Source organism: Pipra filicauda, unplaced genomic scaffold (assembly GCF_003945595.2).
Source record: "Pipra filicauda isolate LSUMZ 115617 unplaced genomic scaffold, ASM394559v2 scaffold71_size5581439_pilon, whole genome shotgun sequence".
Taxonomy (NCBI): Eukaryota; Metazoa; Chordata; class Aves; order Passeriformes; family Pipridae; genus Pipra; species Pipra filicauda.
Genome location: NW_024104887.1, coordinates 5,489,590 through 5,507,438, shown reverse-complemented (window position 1 = coordinate 5,507,438; position 17,849 = coordinate 5,489,590). Strand labels below are relative to the sequence as shown.

Sequence of the window (17,849 nt, the reverse complement as noted above, 5' to 3'; positions counted from 1 at the left end):
GTCTCAGCACCACCACAATGCCCAGGGCTCTGCATCGCGCAGGGCGCTGTTAAATCAGCACATCCTCGCTCGCCTTTGATGTTACAAATAATTCACCAATTTCCCAAGGTTTCAGCTCACTTTATTCGCTTTGAATAGCCCCTCTACCTGCTCTTGCTTTTTTGCTGGAAAGATGAGGAATAATTAATTATCCGTGAAACGTTAAATGGTAAAAATGAACTCCTCTCCCGTTAGTGGTGTGTTAACAGAATGGATGGAAAAGCCTTGCTCATGATGCTACAGAGCTGGGAAGACCATGGATGTGGTGCTGATGACCATCCCCACGGCTCTGTGGGACCCCTCAAGCAATGGGTGACCCAACCAGGGCTGATCCCAGGCATCAGGGAAATCTGTGCCCCCAGACCCCAAAAAACAGCTGCATGACCTGAATTTTTGTTGTGTCCCCCCCCAGCCCTGTGACAGGGCCTCCATCTTCCCTGCCATGTCCTCTTCACCTGTGTTTATATTAACTGGAAGCAATGCTCGTGGCAGCAAGAAATCCATTTCCCTAAGCAGCTGGTGTGGGTCAGGAGAGCTCAATAAAAATGAAATATTCCCTGTGTGGGCTGGGTGGATGGATGGGAAAACTCGAGACTGGCAATGGCATGGGGAGGGGGAGATGGGGGTTTGGGGAACTGCCACAGGCTGTTGATCCACGTGGAGATGGGGAACTGCGGAATGAGGAACTTTGGCAAAGGTCAGAATGTGGCTTAATAGGTGCTGGACTCTGCACCCACTGAACCCATTGCACCTGGTGTATCCTGGAATGGCAGCTGAAGCTTCTCAAAGTCCTATCATCCAGCTGTGCTGGCCTTATACTCTATCAAGCACAAATCAGCACTTAAAAAAGAATTAGGGAGCAATATCATTCCCCAAGGAGCTGAGGGAACCATGGCATGCTTCCTACCCGGCCACAGCATGCTGGCTCCAGGCACGTTTGCCCCCATTTTCGGCCCCATTTTCCTCCCCAGCCCTCAGCATTCCTGATGCTTTGATGTCACCTGCAAAGAATTGTTTGTTTTTTGTCAAAACCAACAGCCTCTGAAGGAAGCCCCTCATTAGCAGTCCAGGTTCGTGCCTGGGGAAGCATCGGGTGGATTAAAATTATTTGAATATCATAATATTAGAAACTTCAATTTGGCCTCAAAATGCTCGTCTTCCGAGCCCTACCAGGGCTTTGCTGCATTAAACATTAATGGAGCTACCGGCGGATCAAAGTTTTGGTTTTAGAGCTGGAAGTGCTTTGTGGGAGAGCCAGCAGCACCCCTGGGATGAGAAGGATCCTGGCATCACTGCCAGTTCCGTTCCCACTGCAGCTGTGGGGCTGGCGGCACACAGCCCATGCCGTGGGCCTGGCCCCTGCCCTTTCCTCCCCATGCCAATCTGTGTGGCACGTGGTTCGCCATTCTCCGTGACAGGAATGATGTGTGTCAGCAAAGCAGGACCCGGGATTAAAAATAAACCCGCACCGGCGCTGGCTGCGTGGGCCGTGTGTGCGGCGGGGCTGGCCAGGCTGCGGGGGATCCAGCGAGGCGAAGCCATCTGGGCTTTTGCAGGGATGGGGAGGGGGGTTATTAAACAAAGAGCTGGTTTTTCATATTTTTAACACCCGCAAGAGCCATCCATCAGCCAGCGTGGAGCCGCTTGGTGCCGGTGCCAATGCCATCTGCCCATCGCAGGGCTGGCTGTCCCCCGGGTCCTCGAGGCAGGGGGCTGGGGAGGGGGTGTTGCACCCCCCCATAAGGAAAAGGGTTCCCCCTCTGTGCCGTGGGGGCTGTCCTGCATCCAGGTGTCTCTGCTTGGGGGGAATGATGAGCCCAGCCCAAATCTGGGCTATTTAGGGATGGGGAAGAGCAGCTGAGGGGGGTTGTGATGGGCGTCCTGGAGGGTGTAGCATGGCGGGGAGGCAGGATATGATAGGGTGGACACCGAGGACCATTCCCACAGCCCTCCGTGGCTCCCAGCCCGGGATTCGGGGCGGGGGGGAGTAGGAGGTCCCCCTCCCCCATCCTTCATCTTCCAGCATTTTGAGGCGCCGCACTCGGAGAGTTACGGCGTGGGGGTGGGGTGGCAGGGAGGAGCACCCCCCCCCTCCCAGCCTGTGGGATTGGAGGGCGCCGCGCTCGGAGAGTTACGGCGGCGGGGGGAGATGGAGAGCCCCCCCCCCCCGCTCCCTGCCTTGTCCCTGAGATTGGCGAGCGCCTCACTTGGAACATTACAGCCGCCCCCCCGCCCTGTCCTCGGGATTGGCGAGCGCCGCTCTCGGAGCGTTACGGCGGGGGGGGCTGAGGGAGAGGCGGGAAGAGCCCCCCCACACACCTCCATCGGCGAGATTGGTGTGCGCCGCGCTCGGAGAACTACGGCGGGGCGGCGGGGGGGGTGAGGGAGAGGCGGGGAGAGCCCCCCCCTCCATCGGCGGGATTGGCGTGCGCCGCGCTCGGAGCATTACGGCCGCCCCGCCGTCCCCGGTATCGGCGGGCGCCGCTCAGGGCGCCGCCGCCGCCGCCGCGCCCGCAGCGGAGCTGTCCGCGGTGCTGACCGACCGCCTCCGGCCATGGGCCCGCCGCCCGCCCTGCTCCTGCCGCTCCTCGCCGCGCTGCTCCGCGCCCCGGCACACGGTAAGCGCCGGCCGACACCCCCCACCCGCCCCGGTCGCCCCTCGCCATACACACCGACCACCTCCCCGGTACCGATGGCTTCAATCCACCTCGGTCGCCGCCAAACTTTGCCAACTCGTGCTCGCCCCCGGTGCGGTGGGGGCGCTCCGCGAGCCCCCCCACCGTGAACCGAGAATCTCTTCCCCCCCCATCCCCGCCCCCATTCCCGTTATCCGCCCCATCACCTGCACCGGGGACGCGCAGAGCGGTTTGCAGCCGGGCTGGTGCAACGCCGCCCCCGGTATTACCGGCGATGGGGAGGGCACCGCGGCACCGGGGGCTTGGCAGGCACGGCAGCGCCCGGCGGGACCCGTGCCCGCGGTCAACGAGCCCTTCGAGCCGCCCTTCGTCTGTCTGTGCCGTGATCCGGTCCCTCCGTGCAGTCCCCACCGCGGGGCACCGGGGGCATTTGGCTCTTCCCCCCTTCCTCTGTTGGGGTGACACCTCCGTCTCCGGGAGGGGCGTGGGGAACGTGGGGATGGCTGGTGTTGGCCCTTCCCAAGGAGAGCAGCCAACACCCAGCTCGGCTCCCTGGCTCTGCCACCCATGGGGCACCGGCAGCCTCGATGCCTCATGGCTCCACTGCCCCAAAAATAGGATTGGGGACCCTCTGAGTCTTGGGGAGACTTGTCAGGGATTGGGGTGCCCTGGACCACTGTGGCCATGCACAGGGCGATGGGCGGGTCATGGTCCAGCCCCGCTGGCCCCGGTGGGATGCGGGATGCGGGATGCTGGATGCAGGATGCGGGCACCGGCTGCAGGCAGCAGCCGTGCGGGGAGTTACATAAACTCCCCATCTGGCAGCGGAGCCCAGCCGGGGAAGGGCGCCGTGGCCCTGCGCCCGCTGCTATTCCCAGCTCGCTCTGCCGCCTGGGACTGCTGCCACAGCCTTCTTCCTTGTGAGAGGGGGTGAATGCGGGCAGCAAGTGAGGCAATGCCACAGCACCCCCATCTCCTGCCCTGCCAGAGGGGTGGTGAGACTGGAGGGGGTCTGTGTCACTGGCTCTGTTCTGGGGGGAGAGCCCTGGGCAGGGCAGGTTTCCCCCAAGGCAGGTTGGTGCTTACTGTGTCAGTTTAATGATTTCTAATGAGCAATTACCTCTAGTCAGTCCCCTAATTTCTGAATATCAATAAAGTTAATTAAACTCTGCATGTGCATTTCCCAGTGTCTTAGAAGTAGGGATACCCTGGGAGGTGCTTAGGTTTTCCTAGGGCTGGGACCCATGGAGTCCTGTCCACACTGTACCCCCTGTCACATAGTAGGAGCTGCCTGTGGGCCCCAGCTCCCTGTCCCTCATCAGGCAGGGCTTCCACAGAGCACCCCAATTTCCATGCAGCACCACCATCCTCAGTGTTACTGTGGCCTTGGCTTGGCATTGATGGGCTGGTGCATGATGGGGATGAGCCATGGGTCTGGAGGACACGGGCACGGGGGATCTTGGACCCCTCAGTCAGGCTGGGGGCTTGGTGATGCCCTCTGAGTGATGGCAATGCAGGGTCTGATCCTGCATCTCTCCTCCCCCAGCCATGGGGCAGCACCAGCCCCTGGTGCCCATAGGGATTTTCCCCAGCAGAGAGTGGGTTCTGGACCCCGCAGTACTGTTGCAGCTGGGTGGTACGGTGCCAGGCAAGTCTCCATTCACCCTGCCCCACTGCAGTTCTTCTCCTCAACTCTCCAAAGCCATGGCAGATCAGATGTTTTTTGAGGGGTCATCTTAGCCACACTGAAGGGAGCTCCTTGTAATTTGGGGTCCTGGCAGCTTGGGGGTAATAAGAAGCAGTGCGGGTTGTGGCAGGGGGCAAGGCCTGGCTGTGCCCCCTTGAGCTGTGCTACAGCATCCAACATCAGCCAGATGCACTGTGGGGAAGATGTATTATGGGGACATGGTGTCTCTGGGGATGTGGGTGCAGGATGGGGTCTCGGTGTGAGGAAGGGGCTGAGGGAGGAGGCAGGCGTCTGCTACAGTAATTAACGGCGTGTGTTCCCGTGCCCTGCATGCCTCGGAGGAGTTCGTCACCGCCACGCTGCCGTGCCGCCAGGCCAGGATTATCTGGATAATGCTCTTAAGCCAGAGAGCGGGAGGGCAGGGCTGTCCCGCGGGGATGTGGGGCGCAGGCTGAGCCAACCACCCCCACCATCCCCCGGGAGCCTGATTGCCGCAGGGATCGTCTGTGGGTTTGCGGTGGTGGGAACAAATTCAGCACAGGGTGCTGTGCCAGGCAGGGCTGCCAGGCAGAGCCAGGGCAGGAGGGACGTGGGGGAAAATGGGGCACAAAGAAGCTTGGGCAAGGACATGACAAGGGCACCCCCAGGCCTGGTACAGAGCAGTGGGGAGATGCCCCCCCTGTGCTGCCAGTGGGACCCCCAGGCTGGCATGGGGCTCTCTAGGGCTGTTTCCCCATATGGAACCCCATGCCAGGGTGGGGGCCGGGGCTGACCCTGACTGCGGGGTCCCCCAGGAGCACCAACAGCCCCTGGGGGAAGCGGATGAAGTTGTGTCTCCAGTGGCTCCGACGGGAGAGGATAATTTCGCTTCCAATCAATTCTTTAAATGCGCACAATTGAAAGATTGCCTCTGAAAGCTGCCTATAACCAGGGAGGTAATGGATTCCCTCCAGTCGCAGGCAGGGAGCTCGGGAACAGCAGCATCCCTTCCTCCTGCTGCCAGGGATGGGGTGAACCGGAGGACCAGCACTGCTCCCACCACAACCATCCTTGGGTGGGTGAAGAGGCTGCCTGGACCTGCCAGAGGCAGCTGGGGATGCCTCTATCTGCCTGGCTTACTGCCAGCCTGCCCTGTGCTGAGACCTGGCACTGCTCATTACATCTTCCGAGGTGCCAGGGGGGTCCCACTGGCCAAGGCTGGGGATGCACTCGATCCCCAGCCTGCAGGAGAAGCATCAGGAGCCAGTCCGCACGCTCGCTGTGCCAGTAGGAATTATTACATATATAATTTAAATGCAGTAACGAGCTGTGCTGAAGGGATCAAATATTAATCAGCCGCAAGAACGCTGCTCTGACCCTGTGAAAATGGAGAGAGGTGCTTGAAATGCCAGATCAGCCGATGCTGGGCGATGCGTGGGGTGATGCTCAGGCAGGGTGGGTTCTGGTGGTCCCCAGCTGCCCTGGGAGATGGCAGCAAGGGGGAATGTGGCCATGGCATCAGCCCCTGGTGGCTTCTAGAAATGGATGGTTCATCCTATAGGAAGAGCGGTGATGGGGCAGAGTGTGGGGTTGACTGGAAGGGAGCCGGTGCTGGAGGCAGCTGGGATGCTGGCTCCGGCGGGAGCAGGCGGCGATGGGAGGGAATGGTGTCTGCGAGAAGGATGACATGGCTGAGCAGCCCAACGCAGAGCCCGACAAGCAGCTCTCGCTCGCCTCCCGCAACCGATTTCAATTACTGTCGCTGGCAGCGGGCAGGGAAGGGGAGATAGGAGCTGGGAGGGCAGCGTGGCTCTGCTCTCCCTGCCTGATTCCCACCCGTGCTGGGCAGGCACCTCCAGGACCCAGGAGTGCTCTGAGAGCTGGGTGTTCCTCTATCACGCAGCAGGGTGAGCTGTGATGGATGCTGGGGGGGTCCAGAGCTTGCACGGAGCCCCATGGGGGACTGCTGTCCACACCGTGGGCACTACGGGGTGGCATAGCAGTGAGGTCTCTGTCACAGGGGATCCTGATGCAGAGCTGGAGGGGCTGATCAGCACAGAGAGGGGGGACGTGGCACCACACAGTGCTTGGGTCCGAAATAGCAGCAGACATACAATTTATCCCCGCTGCCGCCGTGCAGGGAAATTGCTGTACAAACCCATTAGCTCCACAGGGAGAGCGGGGAACTGGGATTACATGGGCTGTGGGTGACGGGGAGGGGATGAGGGCACCACTGGCATCCGCCGGGTGGGGAGGGAGGAAAGCCCCAGGGATGGGCACCCTGGTGCTCGCCATGCTCTGCCCTCGCGCCCACCCGGTGTCGGTGACGCTCGGGGTGTTCGGTGTGTCAGCCGGCGCTCGGCCGCCGCGATGCTCCAGGGAACCGGTTGCGGTGACGTGACATGTGTCAGCGGGTAAATGACTGTTCAATTCAAGGAGAATCGCAAAACATACAAGGTCAAATGCTTCCCCACCAGCGCTGCCATGAATATTAAAGCAGAGCTCCTCTGGTAGCTGCCAGGGCTGGCGGCCATACTCGCTGGCAGTGTCCCCGGCCACCGGGACACCCCTTGGGTTGCCTCCCCAGCTGCTCTAACAGTCTCAGCTTGGCCATGGGCATCTGGGGTCACTGGCAGTGCCAGGATGGAGGTGGTCACGGGGTGGCAGGACATGGATGCCAGCATAGGTGCCAAAGGCGTTCCCAGCTCACCAAGCTGGGTGCCAGTGGTTTGGCTGCATGGCAGTGGTGTCAGCTGGAAGTCAGGGGAGCTGGCTGCATGGCCCTGCCTGTGCCCACCCACCCCTGCCTGTCCCCTCAAGCCATCTGTGTGCTCCTGCCTGTGCACACCCATCCCTGCCTGCATCCTTACACTGCCTGCCCACGCCTGCCTGCATCCCGACACTGCCTGTATTCCCATACTGCCTACACCTGCCCAGCCACCACCTGCACCCACCTGTATTCCCTGCCTGCTCCTGCCCACATTGCCTTCCCGCTGAAAGCAAGTCTTGCTCCCTGCTAGGGGTCTGCAGAGACACCAGGATGGGACAGATGGGGATCTGGCATCAACAGTGCACGTTCCATCTCCTGCGCCTGCTTTGGGATCTGGGAGCAGTTCAGGGGGCTGGGGGCTGTGGGTGACGGAGTGTGGAGGCTGTGGGTGGGGGATTGTGGCATTGGCTGCCTGACAGCTCATTAATCACGGCTGCCGGCCCTGGCCATGGGGGTAAAGCCAGATTGGATTTTAAATTGGAAAATAAACCTGGAATCCTGTGAGGCCCTCCCCACTGCACCCAAGATGCCTCCTGCCTGCCCACTCCTACAGAAGGGGAAACTGAGGCAAGGAATACTACCATGCCATGGCACTGTGATGCTCCTGGGGCACCAAGGGCCCTGTCCTGTCCCCTGCCCAAGCTGGGCACTCTGTTATTGCTTTCTTGGCGGGCAGCATCGATCGGTGCTCCCCAGGCGGCCGCGTGCTGCCTTATTTATTTATTTGTGACAGCAGGCAGCATCGATTCCCGTTGGGGGGGCAGCCGCCCGCCACAGCCGGATTAGTCTCTGGCATCTCCCGGCTGCCGTTAATAAACTCCCGCCCAGCAAAGCCAATGTGAGGGATTAGGACCCCGTCCTGGCTGCAGCCATGGGCACGTGGTAGCCGTGCCCAGGGACACCGGCAGGCGCATGGCCAGTGGGGACCTGACAGCCCCTTTGCAAGGGTCTGTGCCCACTCTGAGCTCTGGAGGGTCCCTGTGGGTGCCAGGGGCCGGAGGGGTGGCTGATGGATAGCTAGTCCCATGTCAGAGGTCCCTGGTCACCTTGGGGGCGTGGGAGGGACATAGTTGTGGCACTGGAGATAAGCTGCTTAGAGACATCTGTGGAGGTGGAGGCTCTAATCCTGTGGTGTTCACGGGGCATGAGTGGCAGCAGCTGGGCATCCGGTGCCTTCCACAGTGGGCTGAGCATCCTGCATCCCTTGAGGGTCAAGACAATCCTGGGTCCTGAGCATCCCCTGGTGCCAGGACCATCTCATGGTACCCAGATCAATCCACGAAGCCCAGGGCAGTGTCTGGTGCCTACACGCTCCCCAGGCCAGGATGCACAGTATCCAGATGGGACCTGCTTTAGGATCCTTGCTGTGGGGTCTGGCCTCACCCAGTAGCTTCAATGGGGACCACTGTGCCTCCCAGCACTCCGGGCAGGTGAGATGCCCATGGGCAGGGGTGTTCAGGAAGGTGAGATGGGCATCTCTACCCCAGCCTTCACTGTGTGGGGCAGCCGTGGCAGCGCAGGGCCCAGCCCTGAGCACTAATCTGCTATTAAAGCCTAGCGGAGATTTTGGCGCCCTTCAGCATAAACTCATTAACTTTTATGTTCAAATAAATGGATCCTATTAAAATATAATTCTGGCCTTGCTGGGGGGCAAGTGAACCTTTCAGAACCAGTGTGGGCAGGTGTTCACTTCCCTGCTGTGCCCAGGGCATTATCACCATGCCAGGGCAATGGCAGTGGGGGAGTGGGGACACAGGGTGGGTGGCAGGGGGGTGTGAGGATGCCTCCCAGCATCCAGCATCTCCCCACCATGCTGCACACCCAAGATAATGTCTCTTAATAGTCCCTTAAAAGCAGCAGTAGCAGAGTAATTAATCTTCACGGGGCCCTGCCCTGCTAGGGATCGGGATAATTACCCGGTAATTGGCAGTATCGTGTCATCAGTGCCTGTGCACGGTAGCGAGACGTGCCCACGAGCTGCTGTGGCCTCGTGCCCCGCATCAGGCCTCAGAGGGATGCTGGGTGCCACCATGGCATCCCCCCTGCTGCAGCACGGAGGGGCAGGGGAGTCGCGCCTGCCGGGAGAGGGGACAGTGCTGTGCCAGATCCAGGAGTGGGAGATGCTGGGTGACTCATTAGGACTGATGAGATTCCCTTTTAATTTTTGGTCTGAAGGCTGTAAGCGGCTGGGCTGGGCATGCTGCGGGTTTGCTCAGGGACTAATGCTCGGGAAGGGACATGGGGCTGCGGTGGGGGGGATCCCTGTGGCTGTGGGTGAGAGGTGGGGAGCGTAAGTGGAGGTGGTCCCCTGCAGATTGACGTTACTCAGAGACAGCATGGCTGGAGAAGAGTTCTCACAGACTCATTGCACTGGTGGCCAGGAGCAGGGTCCCAGGCTCCAGTGACATTCCTGGTGCAGCTGGTCATGGCAGTCATGTTAATCACCTGTGTGCCTGCACCACAGGGATGTGGGGTCCTGGGAGGCCCTTGGCACAGCATGGCCACCTCTGTGTAGAAGGATAATATGTGACTAGGAACGCCAACCCCAGGGCTATCCCCAGAAGAGCTGGCTCATGGCAGGGGTGGGCACCCCTTCACGTGATACAAGCTGCAGCTGTGCATTAATTAGCCAGGGCTTAATTGCCAGGACTGCCCCAGTGAAGGGTATGCTGGGAGAAGGTTGGTGGGGTCCCACTGCATGTGCTTGATGTACTTGCTTGCCATCCTGATTTTGAAGGAATATTGGTGTGCAGGAAAGCATTAAACCTCAGAGAGGCACTGGCCTGTGGTCAAAGAGTAGTTCATGGGGAAATGTTGATCCCTGGTGCAGCATCAGTTCCCAGTGCAGCACAGGTCTGTGATACCGCCCCAGCATCATTCCCCAGTGAGGTACCAGTCCCCAGAGCTGCATCCATACCTGACACAGCATCAGTCCATGGCCAAGGGTCGGTCCCAGGTGTCACATCGAGCACACTGTTGGTCCATGCTGAAGCATCAGTCCCTAGTTCATCACCAGTTCCCCGTTCCCTGTCAGTCCCCAGTACAGCTTCAGTTCACCTTTTCCCAGCATCCCATGTTCTTTCTTCCCTCCAGGCTTCAACGGGCTGGCGAGGAAGACCGGGGAGAGCGCTGAAGTTGAGCCGACGGCGCTGCCCACCCCGGCGGAGCGGGAGACAGAGGCTCACTTTGTGAGCACGGCACCCACGCTGAAGATCCTCAACCACCACCCGCTGCTGGAGGACCTGCTGCATGAAGCCTTCCTGAAGAAGGACTACCTGGCCCAGGCACCATTCCTGCCCGCTGGTGCTGGCCCCCTCCTCCCCTCCGGTGCCCTCCAGCCGGCCCCTGGCCCCCCAGCCCCCAAGCCCTCACCTCACACCCCTGCCCTGCCTCGGCCTGCCTTCCCCACTGACCCACTGACCACACCAGCAGGGCGCTCCGGGCCATGGGGGGAGGCGTGGGGGGCTGTGCCAGATGCTGATCCTTCGTGGTCCCCCCCTGGGGTGTCAGAGTCAGGCACTGCATCCCCCAGCCAGGCACCCACCACTGCTGGCACATCCCTGGCACCCCGCACTGGGGCTGCTGTGGTGCCTGGGGATGAGGAGGGAACCACAACCACCTCCACCATCACCACGACCACCGTCACCACACTGCAGGGGCCAGGTGAGTACTGGGGAGGAAGTTGGGGGGAACTGGGGTGAAGTGCGACTGAGCCGGGATCTTGTCTGTCATCAGCTCCCTGTAACCGGACGCTGGCGGGTCCTGAGGGTTGGTTGGTGTCCCCGGAGCCAGCTGGTGTCCCCTATGATGGCAGCCTGGACTGCACCTACACCATCTCTGTTTACCCTGGCTATGGTGTGGAGCTCAAGGTGAGCTGAGGGCTGCGGGTGGGACAGGGTGCCAAGTGCCTGCAGACAAGTGTGGGATGTCCCCTGCTCCCTGCCATGGCTGTGTGGCTGTGCAGGGTGCAGCAAGCACATGGTCTTGTCCATGTCCTTGTTCCCATTCCTGTGTCCCTAAGCCAGCAGAGTGGCTCAGGGCATTGCCCATCCTCAGGCTCCAGCGCAGAAATGTGGGTGCATGAGTTGATGGGATGCCCCAGGATGCTCCGTGCCCACCAGCTGCCGTGGCTGGCACCCATCACAAAGAAGTGCTGTGAGATTTAATTAACGAAGCCCTGATGGAGAAGGTGTAAGCAACGCCGGCAGGTGCCGTGCTGTGGTGCAGAGCCAGGAACGCCCAGAGCCCATCTGCCAGGAGCAGAGGCTGACAGCAAATCCTGCTGTGCTGAGGGCACATGCTACTGCTGTCAGCGGCACGTGGCCATGTGTCCCTGTCTCTGCTGGACCCGCTGCTGAAGGTGCCGCAGGGCAGTGCCGTGGCTTGCTGAAAGCTGGTGGTGAGCCAAAGGCAGCATCTCCACCATCAGCCTCACTCCAGCCCACACTCACCAGTGCTGCTGCTCCTCACCATGCAGCACAGCTTAATTAAGATCATTAATAGCAAATTGCTCCAAGGGGCTGGAACACACACACACCTGGCTGTGGACGAGGCTGTCGGCGTGGGTCTGGTTGTGTCATGGTGCTCCAGCAGGGCTGCTGGCTGGTCCCAGCCTCTCTTGGCATGGAGTATGATTTATGGTACTGCTAACCATGTTTGAAAGGTGCTGCCCTGTGCAGACAAGCTCCAGTGCACTATCGACCATGGAGAAGCCACTCAAGGACCAGCTCTGAGCTGGATGTGGGGTGATGCTGTGGTGGTGACACTTGTGTCCCCTGCAGGTGGAGAACATCAGCCTGGCAGAGGGGGAGACACTGACAGTGGAGAGTGCAGGGGGCCTGGAGCCCATCCTCCTGGCCAACGAGTCCTTCCTGCTGCGGGGCCAGGTCATCCGCAGTCCAGCCAACCTCCTCACCCTCCGCTTCCAGAGTCCCCGACCCCCCAGCCCTGGATCCTACCACTTTCACTACCAAGGTATAGGAACAGAGACTCCCCTGTACCCCCTGGGGGCCTTCCCTACTGACATGGCACTAACTTGGAGTGTGGTCACGCACCACGAGTTTATCTGTGCCGCTGGCACGTTTAAGGGGGTACTGACCGGGTGAAGAACACTCACGGAGAGCTAATTGGTGTGAGCAATTACAGGCTCATCTGGCATAATTCCTGGCAGCCATAGCACCATGTCACCCAGTCCTGCAGCACCCAGGCATTTTGTGGGGGGATGGGGAGGTGGGTGCTGGGATCTGGAGGGGTATGTTGCCCCCCTGCCCTTGGTAACATCACCACCTGCCCCCAGCCTACCTGCTGAGCTGCCCCTTCCCAGCACGGCCGGCTTTCGGGGAGGTCTCTGTCAGCAGCCTGCACCCCGGTGGGGACGCCCGCTTCCGCTGCACCACGGGGTACCAGCTGCAGGGTGCCCGCCGGCTGCTCTGCCGCAACGCCACCCGCCCCTTCTGGAGCGCCCGTGAGCCCCTCTGCCTCGGTAAGCACCGGCACCGTGGGGACACGGCACAGCCAGCACGGCACAGTTGGCCACTGATGGTCCCTCTCCCGCAGCCGCATGCGGTGGGGTAGTCCGGAATGCCACAGTGGGACGCATCGTCTCGCCCGGCTTCCCTGGGAACTACAGCAACAACCTGACATGCCACTGGCTACTGGAGGCGCCCGATGGCCACCGCCTGCACCTCCACTTTGAGAAGGTGTCACTGGCAGAGGACGATGACAGGTTTGGCCCTGAGGCTGGGGGGGCTTGAGGGGTAGGGGCACTCTGGGGCAGCCCCGCACAGGGCTGTGTTCAAGGATGAGTGTTGTTGGCCATATTCAAGGATGGGGGATGCTGGTCATGCATGTGAATGGGTATCACTGACCATATCCCGGGATGGAATCCATCAGCCACGACCAGGGATGGGTACCATTGGTCATACTCAAAGATGGCTGTAGTTGGCCAGGTGCGGCCACTGTTGGCCATTGGCCACAGTCAAGGATGGGTGCTGTTGGCCACGTTCAAGGAAGATACCACTAGCCATGCCCAAGGGTGGGTGCTATTCACCATGCCCAAGCATGGTGCTGTTGGCCATGGCCACCACAGCACCCTGCCCCTGTCATGCCTTGGCAGGCTCATCATCCGCAATGGCAACAATGTGGAGGCACCACCAGTGTACGACTCCTACGAGGTGGAGTACCTGCCCATCGAGGGGCTGCTCAGCACTGGGCGCCACTTCTTCGTGGAACTCACCACCGACAGCAGCGGGGCTGCTGCGGGCATGGCACTGCGCTATGAGGGTATGGGGCCGGGGCGTAGGGGGGCACCCAAACATCCCTGTGCCTGCCTGGCCCCTGCAGACCTTCGCTCCTGTGCCCACAGCCTTCGAGCAGGGGCATTGCTATGAGCCCTTCGTCAAGTATGGGAACTTCACGGCCAGTGACCCCCGGTACCCTGTGGGCACCACAGTGGAGTTCAGCTGTGACCCTGGCTACACGCTGGAGCAGGGTTCCACCATCATCGAGTGCGTTGACCCCAGTGACCCCCAGTGGAACGAGACAGAACCAGCTTGCCGTGGTGGGTGCCAGGACTGGGGGGCCAGGGGGGTTGAAACTGGAGGTTTGATGGGTGTCGGGTCTGGAGGGTGCCACGGGTGCTGGGGGTTGCTGTGGACACTGGAGCTGAGGATGGGACATGAGAGATGCTGGAGCCACCGTGTTGTTGCTGGAGCTGAGGGACATGGTGGGAGCTGGAGACAATGGGAATGGTGGGTGCTGGAGACAGGGATGAGCTACAATGGGTGCTGGAACCGCCATATCATGGTGCGTGCTTGAGCTGGAGCCAGTGGGGATGGTAAGTGCTGGACTAGGTCCTGGGCACTGGGTGGAGGGTGCTGTGGTGGGTGCCCCGTGGCGGTGCCAAGCCCGGTGTCTGCCCACAGCGGTGTGCAGCGGGGAGCTGACAGACACAGCTGGTGTGGTGCTGTCACCCAACTGGCCAGAGGCGTATGGCAAGGGCCAGGACTGCATCTGGGGGCTGCACGTGGAGGAGGACAAGCGCATCATGCTGGATGTCCGCGTGTGAGTGTGGGGATGGCCCGGAATGGGGATGGTGGGATGGGGGGGTCCATGCACCTCCCGCCCTCATGGCCCCAATGCCCCAGGCTGCGGCTCGGCTCGGGGGACATGCTGACCTTCTATGACGGGGACGACCTGACGGCGCGAATCCTGGGTCAGTACACGGGTGCCCGCGGACGCTTCAAGCTTTACGCCTCCACTGCTGACGTCACCGTCCAGTTCCAGTCTGACCCTGGTGCCGGCCCCTTCGCCTATCGACAGGGCTTTGTCATCCACTTTTCTGGTGAGCCCCACTGGCAGGACAGTGTCACGAGTGTCCCTGCTGTCCCCGCTGCCCTGCTCACCCCTCCATCCCCACAGAGGTCCCCCGCAACGACACCTGCCCCGAGCTGCCAGAAATTGCCAATGGCTGGAAGACGTCGTCACAGCCGGAGCTTCTCCATGGCACTGTGGTCACCTTCCATTGCTACCCTGGCTTCCAGCTGACCGGCACTGACCTCCTGATGTGCCACTGGGACCTGACGTGGAGCGGTGACCTGCCCTCCTGCGAGCGGGGTGAGTGGCCCGCCAGTGTCCCCCTGCCCTGCGGTGTGTCCCCGGCCACCATCACCATTGGTCAATCCCTCCTGCAGTGACAACCTGCCGGGACCCTGGGGATGCTGAGCACAGCCGCAGGGTGGTCTCCAACCCTAAATTCCCTGTGGGAGCCACCGTGCAGTACGTCTGTGACAAAGGCTATGTCCTGGCGGGTGCTGGGACTCTCACCTGCCATGACCGTGCTGCAGGGGGGCCCAAGTGGAGCGACCGTCTCCCCAAGTGCATCCGTGAGTTGGGTACCCCCTCCCTGGGCATGTCACCCAAGCTGATGGCAAGCGCTGATGCCACCATACCACTGCCCTGCAGCAGAGACATACGAGCCCTGCCACAACCCCGGTGTGCCGGCGGGCGGGAGGCAGAACCCGGAGCGGCGGCTGTACCCGGCAGGAGCCACCTTACACTTCTCCTGCACTGCCGGCCGGGCACTGCTGGGCGAGGGCAGCCTGCGCTGCCTGCCCGGGCACCCCTCGCGCTGGAGCGGCCCCCCTCCCATCTGCAAGGCGGGTGAGAGGACCCACACACTCACCCCAGCACCCCGCTGGCATTGCTTGGCATCCCACTTCTCACTCCACCCTTTCTTTCTTTCTTTCTTTCACCCTCTGCAGCCTCTTATGATGAGTTTTACAGCAACCGCAACCTGGATGGTAAGGGCAAGGGGTGTTGGGGTGCCTGGGTGCAGAGGGGCACCTGGGGTGCGGACGTTGTGGGGTGTCCCCTCAGTGAGCCCCCAACTTTCCCGCACAGCTGTAGCCAAGGCCGTGCCCTCGGGGACGGCACTGGAGGGCACCAACGTTGCCATCGCTGTCTTCCTGCCCGTGCTGGTGGTGGCCCTGCTCATCGGGGGCATTTATCTCTACTTCTCCAAGTGAGTGGCCCACTGGCCCCTGTTGCCCCGTGGGGTACTCGTGGCCCCCCTGCTGCCTGCCCCAGCTGCCCTCTCTCCCCACAGGCTCCAGGGGAAGCCGGCCCTGCAGCTGCCCCTTGCTGGCTCCCACCCCTACGACCATATCACCGTGGAGTCAGCTTTCGACAATCCCACCTATGAGACAGGAGTAAGTACTGGCCCCCACACCCCTTGACTGGGGCTGGGCACCCCAGAGACCCTACATCTCACAGGCACCTGGGTCAGGGGCTGTGCATGGGGTGGGGCAGGTGTGGGATGGGGTCTTGTGTTCCAGGGACAGTGCATTAGTAGGACATCCATCCAGGGACCACACATGGGATGGGACAACCATCCCAGGACCATTCACAGGATGGACATCAATCTAGGAACCACACATGGGGTGGGACATGCATCCAGAGACCACACATCAGCTGGGATGTCCGTCCGGGGACCATGCACAGGGACAACACGTGGGATGGAATGCCTATCCAGGGGCTGTTCACAGGATGGGACATCCATCTAGGCACCACACATCAGTCTGGGATATCAAGCTGGGATATCCATCAAGGGACCATGTACAGCACATCAGCTGGAACATTCATCCTAGGGACTATGCATTAGATTGGACATCCATCCAGGAACTACACACGGGATTGAGTATCTGTCCAGGGACCACACATGGGATGGTACCTGCATCCCCAGGGCCATCTGTGGTCTGGGATGTGCCCCCAGGTCCCTACGGGGTGGGAGATGCCCTGTCCCTGCCCAAGGCACCCCGTCACGCTGCCGAGTGTCCAACCCCTTGCAGTCTGTTTTCTTTGCAGGACACGAGGGAGTATGAGGTGTCCATCTAGGCGTGGGCAGTGTGGAGCTGGGCACCGCAGCCACCCCTCCCGGGCCTCCCCGTGCCCACCGGCCCCCGGCACGGGCCGGGAACACCTCTCCCAAGGAGACTCAAGCCGAGCGCTTGGTGGGACCCACCTGGGCACCGGCCACCCCCCTGCCACCTCCAACCCACCCAGACCCCTGTGGGGTCTGTCCGAGCCCCACTGTCACCCAGCCCCCCACACCGGGCTCATGGGGGGCTGAGCCAGTGGGGGTCCCTGGACCCCATCCTGCCCCCCCCCACCCCCTGAGCCAGTGAGAGTCCCCGCCTCCCATTCTGCCCCCCCGGGCTCCACCCTTCCCCCAGACCCCCCCCCCCCGCAGGGGCACAGCAGCCCCCCCAGCCCCCGCGATGGAGGAGGGACCCAGGCAGGGGGAGCAGCGCTGTGGGGACCTCCAGGTAAGGACAGGGCTCCCCGGGGCTGCAGCGGGGAGGGGATAAAGCCCCGGGGGGTGGGCCAGAGGCTTGAGTGGCCATGTGGGTACCATGTGGGTGCCCCCCCACCCTCGCCCCCCCTCGCCACCCCCAGCAAAGGGGTGGTCCCCCCGCACCCTCGTGTCTCCCACCGCCGCCACGCAGGGACGTGTCCCCCCCGTGCCCCCCAGCATGCTGCGTGTGCTCCCGGCCCCCCGCTTGCTTCGCCCTCCCGGGGGGGTCCCCTCCGCCACCGGCGCGTCCTCCCCCGCGCGCCCCGGGGGTGACGGGGTGGGCAGGGGCACCGGGCATGGCTATGCCCCCCCACCCCACCGCCGCGTCCCGCCCGGGCTGGTGACCCCGGCCCCCTGTCTGGAGGGGACACCGCCCCCCTCCCCATCTTTTGGTTGTTTCATTAATAAAAAGAACTGGTGTTTTAGAAGAAGCGATGGGCGTCTTCTTCAGCGGGGCCAGGCAGCCCCCATTGGGGGTGCACCTCCACCCCCCTAGGACCCCCATGACCCCTCGAGCCCCCGTGCTCCCCTAAAGGGGGGGCGCTGCCGCTTTAAGAGGCGTGGCCTCCGTCTGTGTGACGTCATACAGAAAAAACGCGCCCCCTGCTCACCCGCGCGCCGCGCGCAGGGCGCCCCCTGCCGGCGCTCGCGCGCTCCCCGCCCCGCGTCGGTACGTCACCGGCGTCCGCGCGCTACACCCCCACACCCCTCCCTACTCCCGCCCTGGAACGTGACGGCAGCCACGCGCCTGCGCGAGAAAGGGGCGGAGCCAGGCGGGAAAAGCGGGCGGAGCCAGGTGGGGAAAAGGGTGGAGCCAGACCGGGCGAAGAGAGGCTTCGCGCCTGCGCGGTGGCGCCGCGTGAGTCGCGTTCCGTCCCCCCCACC

General features: G+C 62.1%; 1 protein-coding gene across 2 annotated transcripts; it reads left to right on the top strand.

The window, feature by feature from the left end:
• Positions 1 to 2,256: 2,256 nt before the first annotated feature.
• On the top strand, positions 2,257 to 17,395 carry SEZ6 (seizure related 6 homolog). Of its 2 annotated transcripts, none has more exons than XM_027726781.2 (17): positions 2,257 to 2,657; positions 10,205 to 10,774; positions 10,847 to 10,980; positions 11,893 to 12,085; positions 12,408 to 12,593; positions 12,668 to 12,836; positions 13,227 to 13,393; positions 13,476 to 13,670; positions 14,035 to 14,173; positions 14,257 to 14,453; positions 14,531 to 14,725; positions 14,803 to 14,994; positions 15,074 to 15,271; positions 15,373 to 15,411; positions 15,512 to 15,632; positions 15,717 to 15,819; positions 16,475 to 17,395. In XM_027726781.2, the coding sequence occupies exons 1-17, from the start codon at positions 2,594 to 2,596 to the stop codon at positions 16,502 to 16,504; spliced, it is 2,892 nt and encodes a 963-aa protein (XP_027582582.2). In that variant the 5' UTR covers positions 2,257 to 2,593; the 3' UTR covers positions 16,505 to 17,395. The 2 variants fall into 2 exon arrangements, with proteins under 2 accessions (XP_027582582.2, XP_027582581.2); XM_027726780.2 differs by having other exon boundaries at positions 16,459 to 17,395.
• Positions 17,396 to 17,849: the final 454 nt, after the last annotated feature.

Coding starts and splice junctions, on each gene's coding strand:
- SEZ6 (XM_027726780.2), top strand. CDS start 2,594: ATGGGCCCGCCGCCCGCCCTGCTCCTGCCGCTCCTCGCCGCGCTGCTC. Junction 12,086..12,407: donor CTACCACTTTCACTACCAAG/GTATAGGAACAG, acceptor ACCTGCCCCCAG/CCTACCTGCTGAGCTGCCCC. Junction 14,726..14,802: donor CCTGCCCTCCTGCGAGCGGG/GTGAGTGGCCCG, acceptor TCCCTCCTGCAG/TGACAACCTGCCGGGACCCT.